This window comes from Trematomus bernacchii, unplaced genomic scaffold, assembly GCF_902827165.1.
Source record: "Trematomus bernacchii unplaced genomic scaffold, fTreBer1.1, whole genome shotgun sequence".
NCBI lineage: Eukaryota > Metazoa > Chordata > Actinopteri > Perciformes > Nototheniidae > Trematomus > Trematomus bernacchii.
This window is the reverse complement of record NW_022987620.1, coordinates 1,954,072-1,968,737: the sequence shown is the minus strand read 5'-3', so window position 1 is coordinate 1,968,737 and position 14,666 is coordinate 1,954,072. Positions and strand designations below refer to the sequence as shown.

Sequence of the window (14,666 nt, the reverse complement as noted above, 5' to 3'; positions counted from 1 at the left end):
TTATTCTAAGCACTGTATGTGCGTTTATTGAATTAATAATTAGAGCTGGTTAGAATATGACTTGTGTTTATTTAAATGGGGCTGCCTTTCTTTGATTTTGTAATTGTTATTGAAAGTAATGAATCAGACTTACAGTAACTCGGCGAATCAGAGAAGCCACTGTGTTCTCCTTAAACCACCATGTAATTGAGTACGCCAGCAACAGTGAGAGCCCCTTTCCCCTCCTTAGGGCATTGGAAACAAATATAATGAGTTGTTTGTAGTTACTGTCAAGTGAAAATATTTCAATATTTTGATAAGGGGAGAGCCAATTTCCCTGGAATTTAATGTGGAGTAATTTGCTAAATTATTTGTTACTTGTTGCTCAAAGAAAAAAGGCAGCTCACAACTAAATCTATTTAATTAAAAGCTGCATTTATTAAATGTTGTTTTTATCTCCCCCACAGGCCAATTATATTGTCTATTATATACTATCATTGACTGCAAGACAAATCGCAAAAACAAATTCAAAAATGAAAATCGCCTAGAATTAAAATACGCCTTACCTCGTCTGTTTCAGGCCACATTTTGGCTTTTATCATGGCCTAAAAGTTGACATCTAAAGAAAGATTTGGTCACATTTTGAGCCAGACCATCTACAAGTAAATTGCATACCTGATAAAGTATGCACATATCTTCACCACCATCTCGATTGTGAAGTTGCCGGGAGAAACAATTTAGTGAGACTTCTTTGTTGGAGACAGAACTCTGGCAGAGAACTGTACTCTACTTAGTAACCTTTTCTAGTATTAACAACTTAGCATTTTAGAGTCTGTAAGCTCATTGTTTTGTGACCCACAGCCTCTGCTAGAGAGATTAAAAGTGAATTTAGCATTAACATTCAACAAAGTGGCCAAAACAGGACTCCAAATGTATGCTAATGCCGTCCAGTGTCCGCTGTATGAATTATCAAGTATTTGCCAAGACATTCGCCAGTATCTCAGCGTTTAACTGCCCTGATTGAAAAGAGAAATGTCCACTTTAATACACCAGTGCTATTTATTACCCCTTTTGATATTATTTTTGAAAAGGTATTCTTTCCTCGTGTCATGGGTAGTTTTCCTTTCTCTCTTGGTGTTTTCCCACCTTTGTGATTATTTGCCCTGCCCTGATTCTTTCCATCTGTGTGTAATCTCCGTGCAGCCCTCATGTGTGCTTCCAAGCTCTCAAGTGTTCTTTTAGTTATTTGTCTGTTTATCTGCTCTGCCAAATTCTGTCCTTCACTGCCTGGTTTCGGATGCAGAGTATTCTCCTGCCCCGTATTGGACTTGCTTGCCTGTTTGATGGGTCTCCTGGTTTTGACCCTGCCTGTACCTGACTGATTAAACTGAACTTCCTGAACATTTGGCGTGTATCTGAGACATGATTTTGAGTCTGCCTTTACGAGTGAACCTTCCACTGACCTAATACAACTTTCATTTTGAGGACTTGAATGTTGTGCAATTTTCAGTAACCCAGGCCAGTCATGGGTTACTATAAGTAAACCATGAAATAGCTGGAGTTACAATATTCAGATGTAATATTCACCAATTTAAAAGATACATACTGTAAAAATCCGCTGGACACCAAACAGTTAAACCAATGTGGGTACCAGTACATGACTTTCAAATAATACATTCCTATTAAAAAGTTGTCCTTTCCCCTCTCTCCATTTCCATACAATAATTTTGTCTATCCAGCCATCGTCTTATACAAGCTCTTACTCTCCACTGCCCTCAGAATATAAGTGTAATCCATTGGCTTGGGGTCCAGCCACACTATGTACTTTCTCAGCACAGATGGCAGGATCAGAGGGAGAAAAGGAAGGAACGGAGGGGGGGGGAGTTGGGTGAGGAGAAGAAGACGAAGGGGAGGTTGATAATGAAAGTGTTCCAAATAGCTTCCTCGACCATGGAGGAGCGGGGATTGGAGAGGCTTCGGGGGCTTGGGCTGTCTACTAGTGCCCTGATGGCAGGAGTGTGGAAGTCAAAGCCTCGGGTCGCCTCCACCGTCCCCCCGGCTGCTTCTGCCGTCTCACAGCTGGACCCCCAGACACCCCACGTCCCCCCGTGCACCCAGGAGCTCTCAGCACCGGCCCCGTCTGACCTCAGGGACAGATCCTCTTGCTCTCTCCCTCTCTTTCTAACTGAATACATTACCCGTTGTGTTCATCTCCCTCCTCTCAGTCCTTCTCTCTCCCCTAGCCAGCTCCTATCCCCTCAAGCGGCAAGGCCCAGTTTTCATTTCCCTATAAATCGCGGTTATGGAGCGTGGAAGTGACTTGATCCCATTATTCTCGTCGTACGAGAGCGACCAGAGGTGATTCCGAATGAAATTGTGACATTCTGGGGTGTCCTCGGAGATGCCACAAGGCTAAAATTGTGACTCTCTGCTTCCTTTTAAATATTAATGACGAGCCATCTGTAAAAGAAAATACTGCATAGAAGTAGCGATTAAACAGATATGTCAGTCACACAATGACTCGTCCTGGACAAACTGTTTTTATTTCTCTTTGGAAAATTATACCTTTTGAGATGATGGTGGTGAATGAGCACCTGTTCTCATTCATTGTATGTGAGCTGCTTGTGGTAGCAGTATGAGAGCTCTAATAATCTGCTGTCACTGAGAGCATTAGTAAGATTGGTGTTCTTTCATGCAAGTAAAGGCTGGGACTTTTCAGATTAAAGCCCCCTGTGTGTTTAATGTTTATGTGGTAACAACTTATTTTCAATGATTGATATGGCATTATAATTTTTTGTAGAAAAATTAGAAAATGTGTTTGGATGCTCTGTCCAGTCAGCTCGTGTTTGCGGAAAAGCCTGTGTCCTTTCTTCCGTGTTTCTCAATACTGCCACTTGGGGGCGCCGCACTTAGAATTGTTTTAATCACAGAGGGTTTAAGTAATTAAGGGTTAACATTAGCATAAAGTCAGTAAAAATCTTAGCAGCAGAAAGCCTATAAACGTATCAGTCAAGCTCCCACATTTCTCACAAAGAAACTTGATAGCAGTAAAAAAACCATGTTAGTTGTAAAATTGGTGTGTATAATATTTCATATGTTGCATCTGTGCAGCATTCAAACCAATATTGAGAAGTATATGTACATATTCTCAATGTGGTGGAATAGAAGTGTAAAGTAGCATGACATGAACCTATTCATAATTGTAGAATACCTGAGTAAATGTACAACTTTAGTGTACACATACATTTGTCAGGAAGCAGGGTGATACTCACTGCTCCTCTCTCTTTGGTCCTCCCTACAGGTGATAGATTTCGAGAGCAAGAGAGCCTACACCCTTAAAGTTGAGGCCACCAACATCCGCTCGGAGCCCAGCAACGGTGTGCCCTTCAAGGACACAGCTACTGTTAAGATTGTGGTGGAGGATTCCGATGAACCTCCCGTTTTCCTGAAAGCAGTCTACTTGCTAGAAGTGAATGAGAATGCCCCCATCAACACAGTCATAGGCAGCGTCACCGCCAGGGATCCGGACTCTTCTGCCAGCACTGTCAGGTAAGAGAGTGGATGCAATTTCACCAACATTGATTGTTTCCTGGCCATTTATTGGACTTTTATCATTGGTAATCAGTCTCATTGATATGGGTTAAAAGGGGCCTTACCCACAACCATGCCAGTTTGCCAGCAAGCCCGCATCAACACAGCTATAGGGACTGTCACTGCCAGGGATCCAGACTCTACTTTGGTAAGAGAGTGGATGCCAGTTTTCCCAACATTGAATTGGTTAATGGGTTTTTATCAGCCTCATAATTTTGGGTTGGAGAATGCCTTACCTAAACTAGGGGTGTAACGGTTCACAGAATTCACGGTTCGGTATGTACCTCGGTTTGGGGGTCACGGTTCGGTACGGGTTCGGTACAACAAGAAAAAGCAAATGCATAATTCCAGGTTTGTTTTTTATTTATTTTGAACAGTAGTGCAAGTTTCAGTTTAAAAATAAGGAACTCTAACATTTTGAATAATTTACTTTATTACACAGTTAAAAACAAACCACAAACAGTACCACACACACTCAGATGGCCGTATTACAGGGTTGCCAACTCTCACGCATCTGGCGTGTGACACACGCTTTCACTCTCAATCTCACGCTCTCACGCTGCCCAAACTATTCTCACGCCAAAAACAAGATGAACCGGCGATCGTTTTTGGTTGGTTATTGACAGCTGCTCAAGCTGTCGATCTGCTCCCTCCCCGCCCCCACCACTCTTAACAACGTTAACAGACAGCAGAGCAGTGGGAGCCGGTTGGTCAATCCCCGACCCGTATTGCGCTTGCGCAGATCTAAGATCCAGTAGAAATGATAAAAAGTAAAAGTCTGCTGCTTATTGTTCTACTAGGCCAAAATAGAGTCAAAGAGTATATGAGAGTGAGAGTGCGTTAATTAATATATTTGGCAGTTTGGAGTAAGTCTGTAGATTTGTTTGTGTCTGTGTTTCATGTATAGGCCTCTCACGATAATTAATTTTGATAAACGATAATATTGTCGGCACCGTTGTATGACCATTTTAGACCACTGACATAATGATAATATATAATAATAATTCAAGTACATCCTTTCAAACTGATAGTCACATCCTCATGTAAATGGAAATGTATCGAGGTCAGAAAAGTTATGGAGTTCATTTTTATTTATCGTACGATAAGTCAATTAATTGCTTATCGCGACAGGCCTATGCACACAGTAAAACAGAGGAAACAAACATGTGTTTGACTTTCATTAGTGAATGAAACTTTGTGCCCTTTATAGTCTGTGTCCAATATTGTGTATTTGTATATATTGTATATATATCATATATACAGATGGAGCATCTTATTTCAGACAGTTTGAAACGCGAGGGTCGTGATTGGCTCGTGCACGTTCCGTGATCGGCCCGTGATTGGTTCGTGATGAAGAGCCGGCCCCCAGTCTGACTTGATACCGCCCCCGTGATAAATCAATTTAATTATTGTGAAGCCAGCTGCAATGGATCATTGATCCACCAGGGGGTACAGTGGGGTTCCACACTGGAGCTCATGTGAAATCAACTTCGATACAGTAAGCTGGATGTACAGTATGTCTGGTACTAATGTATAGCGGATCTTTGTTAAGATCCATATGTCACGGATAGGATCATAGTCTGTGCTAATAAGACATGTAATCATTTACAAAACATCACCATGTTGTTATTTAACAAAATAATGTTGTTTAGTCGAAAAAAACGAACGAGAGGAAATGCAGCCGGCTCTCCCGATTTTTTATCCTAATTTTATCATCATCTTCACCACGATCATTTATGTTTATGTTCGCCGAATTGACATGAAATCACTGACAAATATGAATATTCTGTATTCAACTTCATTAAAACGATCAGGACCCCTGGGTGTTATTTTTCCCCACAATGAGAAATAGTCAGAAAAGCAGAAAAAGAACACTCAAACCGAGAGATGTTATTATTACAACGTGACTTCACTATTATTTAACAACTGTTTTTATTGGGTTCTTTTATTTGGGGTTAAGTATAGGTGAATTGCACTAATGTGGGAAAGATCGTGATGTCTCCTCCGATCTGCTTTATGATCTTCGTTCTCCCGCTGTGTAGATTGGGGGACCGCCGTCATCTGTCTTCAATGTTCGACATCGCGTGAAACAGAGGATTTCGACGTTCTGTATTCCTTGCTTACTTCCTTAAACCTTTTCTCCTCCTTATCTCTTTCATGACTTTTTATTTAATGCTTTATAACAGCTGTAATAGTTTGTTTAGAAATCCTAGAAACACTTTTACGGCAGCTCTCATTTACGGTAACTCCTTCTGACGTCATAGCTACCCACGTATAATATATAAACAAAGTCTTGGCTTTCAGAATATGAAACTTTTATTTCCAAAATCACACGATAAATACATTTGTGAAGCTTGTAAAGGGAAGATGACAGGCACCTCTCACTCGCAATCTGCTCCTCCGCAGCGCCGCCCACCTCCCTCCGGCTGAAATTATGAATGTACAGTAAGGCATAGTAATCATAGATAACACGGCAGGGTCCGTTACAGTTTGTTTTCATCTGATTTCAAATAAACAAAGTCTTGGCTTTCAGAATATTAAACTTGTTTCTGCAAATTTAGATGATAAATACAACTATGAAGCTTGTAACGGCATAATTCCTTAAGCGGAGAATGGAGTAATTTAACGTTACAGCAGGCATAACAACAGCCGGTGTTTATTTTATTATTATATATAGTTGTTATTCATTTGTTTTAAAGCTCAATAAGGAAGATTTAAACTTTCACACACGTTGACCGGCGAAAAACTCTGCCCGGTTCCCTCGGCCCACGTTGAATAAACAGAAGGCTGCTTATGTGGAGGAAGTTACAGCGCTACATACAGGCTCGGCATATGTACTGCAGCTTTTTCCAGCGGTATCCATAAATCTCTTAATTTTGACCTCAAAGTGCACCAGATTGATGCATTTAACTTCAATATAAAGAAAAACATCTTCTGTTGTAACAACAATAACATTATAAATGGTAACATAGCTGAACATGGTATTGCACATTTAGCTTTCAGTGTTACTGACCTGATATGTTTTTATTACATGAATTAAGGTGACTGAGGCTTTTTAACATATACTTTTCAGTGTCCCACATACCCACATACCGTTCACCATTCCCCACCTCCCTACTGTATGTTGATTTTTGACTTTGTTTGCCTACATGTAAATGGGTGGCATTTAGTACCTACCCCCCTCTGAGTGAATACCTGTTGTACCTGTCCGGGGCTAAGCCCATAGGACGATGCTCTGATGTCATCACCCTCGCACATTTGTCATATGTTTACAAAAAACGATGTTAACACTTTCTCGTTCTTAATATATGCTATATTTAGGGTCGATATGTGTTGAATTTACTTTAAAATAGTGAGCAGAAATGAAAGAGTTTTAAAAATGTTTACGTTTTGGTACGTTTTTAGGGAAATGTTGTAATATTGCAACGTTGGCCTTAGGTGGGAGCAGAATTTCTGTATTTCTACTCACATTGTCTGAATAAATATATTGAACAACTAAGGGTTAATTTGCAGGATTGATTGCTTACTTAGCCCTATATCAGTATATAGCATGAATAATAATCACACATCACTCATATTTGTTATGAATAATCATTTATCATTTATTAAATAGTAAGTCGCTTTGGATAAAAGCGTCAGCTAAATGCAATTTATGAAAGCCTCACTCAGGATTTTTTTACCAAGTGTTTTTATTGCTCTTGGGGCATTAAAAACAAGATTTTAACTTTAGTTTTTCATATAATATCTGCATTTTCTCTTGTGAAAAACTAAGTCTTAGTTTGGCCATAGTTATTTAATATATAAAGACTATATATTATTGAATTACAAGATTAGATATACTTCATTTGATCTAAAATATTGATGTGTTCAAATGCTCTTCTAAACAAAACTGAAAGTCCATGAAAAGTTGTCTTCCTGTTTTTGTAAAGGAAGCGCCATCTCCGTTAAATCCTGAAATTGAAAATCTGGCAACGCCCTCTTGGAAAATAGTGGGAGGGCTTAACATTCCCAGATACTGGTCTTTGGCAGGTAACTGGCAGGTAGTAGGCAGGAAGCAGTAAGCTGGAGTCTGAAATAAGATGCTCCATCTGTATGTGCTAAGGTCCCGCTACTGACATGATAGCAGTCATTTAGTGCGCATATGTGTAATTAAACCCATGATATCAAAATCTCACTCCAGCCAGGTACCCAAAGTTGGCAACCCTGCGTATTATCTATAATGGCTGACAAAAAGGTTCAATAAGGTGTAAAACTAAAAAGAATGTCTTAAAAAATATTACAAAATAAATAATAAGATAGTGTTTCAATCACTTTCAATCACAATCAATAAAAACCGGGGTCCTCTACTATTGCATAAGCCGTTGAAAAACATATGCCAAAAGCTTCCGTTATTTATTTTGGTCTCTCGGCTTTCATGTCTATTGGCTTCTTAAAAACAGCGGGGATAAGCTGTTGAACTGCTGTTGTCTTTTGCCGGGCTCCGGTGATTGCCAAATCTGGGTGATGCCTTCTGATATGATTTAGCATGTTTGGCTTGTGTTACCATTAGCATACCGCACCGCTGTTGAACAACGCCGGCACACCGTCCTCGTCCGATCCACCACTCACACTCCATCGTTATTGTAGTCCACAGGGAACCCGAAATGTTCCCACACAACTGTTTTAAAAGAAACAGGTGGGTCAGGTCTTCTAGCTCCTGTGTGTTGTCTGAACTCGCCATACTAACTTTTCTTCTTCTTGTATTTTGTTTGTTTTGTTGTGTTTTCATCTTCTTCTTCATTTGTTGTTTAACCTGTTAAGCCCGAGAGACCCCGGTACCGGGGCACTGCCGCAACATCTTGCAGGAAACAGTGTCTGAGGGCATGTTCATTTAATAAACTATGAATGTTTTATATCCATGTAACGGGAAGAAAACTCATCTAACTGATGATTTTTTTTTTTTTTCAAAAGAAAACCCACAATGCTAACGCTGAGCCTCTGAATTAGCAACGAGCAAAAAATGCTAACAGATTACTGCACCGAAGATCACTCACAAAACCTTATTATTTATCTTTTCTCCACATCCATGACATCGTTTCACATGGTGAGGTGACACAGAATCTAAGGGTACCCTCATGATCATTCAATTATACGAAATTGTGACGTTATAAACAAAAACAGACATCAAAACATGTGGCGCTAGGTAGCTAAAAATGCTAACATGGTTACCTTGTCTCTGTAGTCTGCTCCAAAGTGGTCTTCAATGGCATTAAAACGATAAAAACGCTGCTGAAGTTAATCTATAGGTTAATCCAATGTGTCTGTGTCCCTTTGAAATGATTTCCATACCTAATCCATGATAATCCAAAAGCAATAAGACTGCTTTTCCGTTTCTAGATCTCAGAGCGAGAGATAGCTTCACTCTCATGCAAAACTACATGCGCAAAGCCCCCACCTTTTTGTTTTACAACGTGTGTGTGTGGGGGAATCCCCCTTCGATTCTATTGGCTCTAACGGTGAGAAAGAGGTGTCAACCATCAAAATCGACAAAGGGGGGCCAGAGATATGGAAAAAGACCCATTTCTACCCAAATCACCTCAGAGGTGGAGTTTTTTTGGCTAAACCTCTCTAAAAAGGTCAAATGTCACTTGTTTTGCATCAATTTTGATACAGGGTACTTATTATATGTTGTACTTTGGATTCCTAAAGCTTTTAGTCTACTAACCCATCATCCAAGGGTAGTTTTCACTATAAGTAAAAAAGAATTTTCTTTAAAAAAAAAAAAAACATCTATATTGTTCTGACTTTTCTACATCCAACTCACAGGTTTATCATTACTTTGAGAAAAAATATTATTAATTTAACCCTTTTAGAAGGGAAGATATGGTCATTTGTTCTGGGAATGTCATTTTCGAGTCTGAGACCTGAAAAACAGTCTCAGGGCTTAACAGGGTTTGTGAGCAGTGGCGGACTGGCCATCTGTAGAATCTGGAGAATCACAGAACTTCCCCCCCCCATTGACAGTTCACTAGCACCCCCCCCCCCCCTCCCCCCTCCCCCCCAAGCATTCGAACGTGTCACATGTTTTAACAATCAATTACTTAAATAAGCCTTTGATTATGTTCCGGCCCGCCATCTAGTGGCTCAGAATTTTTTTTACCAAAACTTACTTGCCGACCCCTGATGTAGTGGATACTGCCCTGAATGACAGACTTTTTACCCACTCGTAAAAAAAAAAGGCGTATTCGTCGTGTGACTGCATGCACCAAACCGTGACGGTACGGGACGAATACGGATACCGTTACACCCCTACCCCTAACCCTGGGACATAACCCTAAACCTACATCTACAAGAAAAGTCTCTTCCGGTATCGTCTTAAACCGAAGGCTAAACATGTAACCTTGATTTAAGTCACATTACAAAACCAACATACTTTTTTTACCCAAACCATGACCTTTGTCTAAACCTAACCAATGTAGAATAATTTGGCTTATTTTGCACCAACTGTACAATATTAATTCATTCAAAATGGGAGTGCAGTTTACTGTAAGTTTAACCTTTCTTTGTTTCCCATTTGCTATTGACTGACAGCAGTGATACAATTGAGAAAGAAAACGTTCTTAAGTGTAACTTCAAGAAGCGATGTAGAGTATAGGTTAATAATGAGTCCTTTCAGGCTATAATGAGTTGTTTTAATAAAAGGCTTGACACCAAGGCATGCAATTAAATCTCTTCATGCCGGTGACCTTTGGAGAATGTTGCAGTGTCTTCGGCAGCGAGGAAGCGACCCTCTCATTTCTACCGATGTAAAAAAAAGAAGTTGATTATGAGTTGAAGGCAGCACAACTTTCACATTCAATCTTTGACCAGCACTGCTATATTCTCCTCTTGTATGACTTATTCTTGGAAATACCACAAGGGCACCTTGAGGATAGGTTATACAGGCAATTTCTCTCCCTCCATCTTGGCATTTCATTAATTCTCTAGCGACTTGCTGACCGCATTCCAGGGACAACACTCAACAGGTTGTGTGTAATTGCCAGTGAGCAGCGAGCAGTCTGGGTTTCAAAGATTGGCTGCCGCTATAGAGCAGGTTCTCTGCATTCTACTTTTTTCTCCCCCACACTTTTCTGGTGGCATCCTCATGTTTAGTGATGAGATTGCCAGGACGAACTAAGCCCGAAGGTTGTGTGATGTCCTTCCTTGGTTAAACGTTTTTTTATGGTTAACGACATCTGTTTTCATCTCCGTCCTTAGTTTTGCTGTCATGATGATGCTATTTTGGTTGAGCAGTTATTTGTATGTTAGAGTGAGATACAGAGACCAGTTCAGCAAATGATGAAAGTAAATGATTAATACATTTTCAAAATCTGCAAATTGACTACTTAAATAATCAATTAAGTTTTATTTGCATTAGTATTATTTTGGTTTTTGTTTAGGCAAGGTAACTAAGAATGGGGAATTGTGTGAAATTATTTAACAAGTGCTAGATTATTCACACAATATTAACATTTGTGAATAATTAACATTGTATACATTTTTAAACAACATGGTTATTTTCTATATTGGTATTTGTGGCACACCTAATTCCAACCAATAGTCCAAACTATTTTATAAAAAATATAAAATCAATAAATCCTCCCACGGGTGAAGAAATAACCTGAGAAGTTTTTAAGTATTTTATTGAAAAATGATTTCAATGATTAACTAGTTGATCGATTAATTAACAAACACATGCACAGAGAAGAGACATGTTATTGCAAATGTGTCTTATTGTATCTTAAGTGTATACAAGTCTAGTACATTACTACATTAAACAGTCTCATCAAATAATGTTCTTCTGATTTATGTGCAGTATTAATAGCCAGTCATGTGTTCTTTCTTGTTTCTCGCCTTGTACGGGGCACCATCATTGGAAGAAAAAGGGCCTAAATAATGAATGAGTGTGTATGCAGATGACACCCCCCTGCTGACATGATCTACTCACACATTTGCTGCTTTGACACTGTCCAGATATAAACATCCTGTCTTGGCACTTTAATATTAAATGTTTTGAGCATGATGCAGTGTGAAATGGGTCATAAGGTACCAGCTTCGTTCACTTAGTCTCTTGCTTATTTGGATTCTTCTCTCTTTATTTGTTTTTATTTTGCCCTGAGGTCATTCACTTACACTCACAGTGTCTATTTAGCTTTTAATCATCAATTTTTTTATTTTTTTTGGAAAAGCCAGGACAATGGATTGTGGCTCCGGGGCTTTGTGCGACTGTCAGGCGCCCAAAAATGTTCACGCAGTCAAAAATAAAGCCTTTTGAAATTGTTCTCAAGTACTGTTTTAACACAGCTCATTATCAAACTTTCCATTCTCCGAGAGAAATGAGAGGAAGTTGTAAGTGGCTAATAGAATGCTGCATTAATCATCTGCCAACTCCTGCAAAGCCACTGATCAGCGTGGGGAAGCAACTGCTCCAAGATTACACACACACAACCAGACATTTTGGTGCCAGTTTGCATTTTGTCACAACAAATGGCTTTGCCTCAACATGTGATTTTCTTTGAAGTCCAAAACGTACATTTTTTATTCGAACAAATGTTCAAGATGAGCGTGATCTATCACAGATGTCAAGTGTTTTCTTTGTAGGGGGTGAGATGAAACAAACTATTGTTACAGAGAGCTTAATATGATGCATCACCCCTTACCAGGCACCATTTGATCTTACTTCGCATTTGTATCAGCCTGTGAGCCTGAGCCTTGAGCTGATAAAATGATTACAGTGTGGAAGATTTTAATCCTTCCAGATATGCTGGCTAACAGAAGGCTGTAGCCTTAGTAACGCCTCTTACATGATGAGAAGGATGTTCTTTATAATAAAGAATCCTCACTGAATAATCAGCCTTTGAAACATACTTTGTTTGCAATGCATGCAGGGCTGCTATTAACAACTAGAAAATGCATTTCCTGCTGAAAATGTGTGTGAATGCTGTAAACTGTGTACATTTGTTGCTGGATTTAGCTGAAAATGCAGAAAAAGCTGAATATGTTATTAGTTGAATGGTCTCTGTAGCTGCTTTTAGCTACAAAAACCAAGTAAGTGTGTTGCTGAACTTAGCGGAGAAATGCAGAAAAGTAAAATGATTTGAATCAAAATTGTTAGAGCTCAAATACATTGCAATGACTTTGTTGAAAACTTGAAAGTGAAATGTTAAACTGGAAGAGTTGGAAAAATAGTGAAGAAGCTTAATATTTAAAAGAAAAGGTTTAAAAAAAGGTATAAACAACAAAACGTATAGCCTCAATGTCCTGACATATATATAATAATTTAATAGTTTAATGGTTTCTGTAGCAGAAAGTAGGCTGAAGGAGTTGGATATTAAATTTAAGTAGTAGTGAATTAATGTCTACTAAGAAGAGAAAAGAAAGTAAAAACACTTGAAAAGCAGCAGAATATTTTAACTGCAAACTTTTGAACTAATTATTTCCATTATCATGATTATCCATTAATAATCAATTGATCATTCTGTCTTTAAAAAATCAGAAATATATGAAAGGTGGCTCCATCAAATGTTCTGCTTTATCTAAACCAACCCTTCGAAGCTCAAATAAATTCAATAGAGTGACATAAAACAGGTAAATCCACACACTAGATAAGCAGTCACCTTTTTATTGTATTAGTCTTTGATTGAGATGATACTTACAGGGGCCCTTTTAATGATTTGGGGGTTTTCCCTTTTGTTCTAGATAGGTTTTTTGTGCATGTAAATGGTCTGCAAAGGCTAAAATACCTTTCACTTTCTGCATGTGTTTCCGACTGTTTCATCCTTGTTTCAAGTGCCACTTGTCGCCAGAAAGAGTTCATTCATCTCGATTTTTCAGTTAGCTCTTAAAACAGTCTTTGTTTAGGTGAAGTAACACAAAATAATGAATTAAACTTACATGGAGAGGGCTCTTTTTTTTTGTAAAGAGTATTTCTTTTAATTTAAAATACATTTGATCAACCAGGGAATGAGGCAGTCAACACATGTGGCTTGTTAATCTTTACACTCGATTTACCCATACATTACACTCATTAGCATACAATTATCGTCCTTCCTCTTGTCTCTTTTACTCATCTTTTATTTTGAATCTTTGTCTCTTAAGGATGTATAATGGAAAGAGCATCCCAAAAAGAAAGCTGATGTTAGTGAAGGTTGATCTATAGTTGAGGAGTGGCAGCAGCTTCTCCTGACCCCCATCTGAACGAGCTTCTGATTAGAATCACTCTCTGTCTCAATCCCCCCCTCCAGCCGGACCAGACTAAACCGGTCTGAGTCTAAACCACTCGGGGGCGGGTGCTCTGGTGGGCTGCCATGTCCTCTGCACTCAGGAGACAAACAAGCCCTTAGCTGTACTTAATGCAGCCAACCAACAACATTCAGGTGCACTCCATGAAATGCTCCCTCAGTATTGCTTCTCTCTGGAGCCTGTGCTCTGACTGATCACAGATAAAAGGCAATGTGACATCTGGCAGTCACTGTGGCTGACACAAACTGCCTATAGAATCGCTGTGACTATATTTCAGGACAAAATATTGATACTGTGACAAGCATTGGCAAAACTAGCCTTGGATGTTAAACAATTCTATTTGACATCTTTGTTTTCGTCCTCCGTCTATTCTCGTCTTGGTGAGGGAAATTTAATGGAATTCTGTAAAGCTTGTTTCTTACTGCAGGCGTCCTTATGTTGCCTGAGCACAGCTGACAGCTAACATGATGTATATGGTAATACAAGGACTCATGTAAACTGGGTGGTTTTGAAATGTATGGAAATGTAATGTCGAGAAGGCCTTTTCCGCAGGACTTGTGATTTTGCTATTTATGATTTACTATGGACCCTCCAGGAAAACCACGTTCTAGTAACACCTGAATAAAATGCGTTGGTAATACAGAAGCAGTCAGCATTCCGGCGAAGGCCAAAAACTGGGTAAGGAGTTGGGGTTAGGCTTACCCTAACCCTACATTTGTGGAACTCCCATTGGAGTTTCTGACATGTAAACAAGCAACAATGTCACAGAGGCATTTATTACTCTGTAGAAACAAAAGGGAAAAAGCATTTGCTCTATATTCTTTTTCCAGCCTGTC

The 14,666-nt window shown here is 39.3% G+C and overlaps 1 protein-coding gene across 1 annotated transcript in view; it reads left to right on the top strand.

Moving 5' to 3' along the window:
• Window positions 1–14,666, top strand: part of cdh8 (cadherin 8) — a 119,926-nt gene that overhangs the window by 87,338 nt on the left and 17,922 nt on the right. The window contains 1 exon segment of the mRNA XM_034132751.1: window positions 3,281–3,528. Within this exon segment, the coding sequence (XP_033988642.1) occupies window positions 3,281–3,528 (248 nt within the window).